The sequence below is a fragment of the Colobus angolensis genome, unplaced genomic scaffold (assembly GCF_000951035.1).
Source record: "Colobus angolensis palliatus isolate OR3802 unplaced genomic scaffold, Cang.pa_1.0 Scaffold258, whole genome shotgun sequence".
Classification (NCBI taxonomy): domain Eukaryota; kingdom Metazoa; phylum Chordata; class Mammalia; order Primates; family Cercopithecidae; genus Colobus; species Colobus angolensis.
The window spans coordinates 4,658,893-4,661,059 of NW_012115799.1; the positions used below are offsets into that span (position 1 = coordinate 4,658,893).

General features: G+C 31.7%; 1 protein-coding gene across 1 annotated transcript in view; it reads right to left on the reverse strand.

The window, feature by feature from the left end:
• LOC105515291 (chromosome unknown open reading frame, human C14orf28) overlaps nt 1-2,167 on the reverse strand; it is a 10,606-nt gene continuing 8,439 nt past the window's right edge. The window contains exon 5 of the mRNA XM_011947076.1: nt 1-1,888. Within this exon, the coding sequence (XP_011802466.1) occupies nt 1,705-1,888 (184 nt within the window). The 3' untranslated portion in view covers nt 1-1,704. The remainder of the gene's footprint in view (nt 1,889-2,167) is intronic.

Consider the following 2,167-nt stretch of genomic DNA (forward strand, 5'->3'; position numbering starts at 1 on the left):
TGCAAATAAAAGAGGTAGAAAAAAATTTTTTATTAGCATGTTCAAGGTAGTCAAGATTTTAACAAACATCTTAATCCTCACAACAACCCTGTGAGGTAGGTAAGTCATTGTTTCATGATACACTAGTATTCCAAATAAAGTGCATTTCCTAAAAGAATAAATGTGCATTAGGAATAATTTTGTTAATGACACCACTTATGTTTACTCTAATACTCGTGTTATTGTATACTTCAATTCATGCAATCAGGTGTCCCCAGAAAAGTTTACTCTAAATTAAATCCTATTCAGATACATCTGGGAAACCATCTAAATAAATCTTGAGGTGAATTTTTTTTGTAAAGTAAGTTTGATATATAAACAAGACTTTTCATAGTGTTTGCTAACGTGAGGCATTCTCAGTAATGTTTCACCCATATTTATCCATTCTCAGGTAAGTTTTCTCAACATGGCACCAAGCACTTTAGCAATTCAGCAGATGGCAGTGATCTGTGCTGTCATGTAGAAGTTTCTAAATATATTGCAACTAATCTCAATCCCAAACCTGAAGTGAACTATTTATTGAAATGTAAACACTAAAATGGTGATAAATTTCAAGAAGTATTTTCCCTTGAGAATCTTTATTTTTTCCCTTAAATTGCAAAAAGAAGAGTGACCTTAGGGTCTTTATATAGAAACATAATGTTCTGATACCTATAAAATCCTAATGATTTGTATTGCAAGTCAAAGCTGCATGCTATCACTACTTACAAGGGAGCCAGTAGACATCCCTCCAAAAATTTAAGTATTCTTTTCTCTGTGTCAATATAAAACTTCACTAGGAAAAGAAATATTTCCAGGCACACATTTCCCCTTAAATATATATTTAAAGTGCATTTCTATTGCTAGTCCGACACTAGTAAACATCCAGTTGCCTAATATTGTTTATAGTTGTTTTATCTGCAAAATATATTAGAGCATTTCAGATTACATTTAATTATAAGATAAACACTTAGGATAGTTATATAATTTATTTGTAACAAACTGAATTAAGCTTGGAAGCTTAGCTATCACTTAAAATCCACTGGCAGGTTTATAATACTTTAGGAAATAGTTAAAGGTAATTTGCCATCATAAAGAAATAGTTTAAGCTCTGAAAAATTTCTCATACTTTTTTAAAACTGCTGCAGGGATACTGGGCAAATCGAACAAATAAACTAAGCCATCGATAAATTATACATTCAAATCCATACTAGATCAAATAGTGCACTTCGGATTATAGTGAGGTAGGGCAAAGAAATACAGTCAGATATATTATGAACTGTTAAATTATATAAACTAAAATACTCTTACCTAGGTTTTACTTGAATATCCAAAAAGAAAAATTTAGAATTCAGATGACAAAGTATTTCTTGAATTCAAGGACAGAATTGTAAAAATCTTTGAGGTACATATAAATAAAAAATACAAAGGCCACAAGATACTTTTTATTTCAACATAAAATATGCTCATATAAAAATAATTCAGGAAATATAAAAAAAAATTACAAACAGTTTTTGCATAGATCCGCTATATAAAACATTTACCTGGGGTTAAACACTGAAAATACACTTCTGAAACTAGTATAGTTGAACTATTTTCTTGGATACCAAGTATACACAAAATAAAAGCCCTTCATCTGGGGGAGCATGGGCAGGAGGGAAAACAACTTTTAGCATCAGTCTGTATTTATTTCTCTGTTGCTCGAATATAAACCAATGATGACAAGAGGAGAAACTCTGGGGGTTTATTTAACAAAATTAAATTCACATTTCTGAGCCCATCATAGTGCATCCAATGTCCACCAATCTGGAAAGCTGCAGAATAATGATGTTCCTCTTTGTTAAATAATGTGGCACCTTCCAACAAATACCTGCAAATTAAATAATATAGTATGGGAGAAAATTATAATACTTTGTTTTTAAGATAAACATTCCTTAAATTCATTACTAAGGAATAAAAACATCAACATTGTTTGTATTCTGTTCCCTGAAAAAGATATCCATCTCTATAGATCATATAATATAATTGGAAATGTGGAAATTAAGAATTTCTTAAAAATGGCCGGGCGCGGTGGCTCAAGCCTGTAATCCCAGCACTTTGGGAGGCCGAGACGGGTGGATCACGAGGTCAGGAGATCGAGACCATCCTG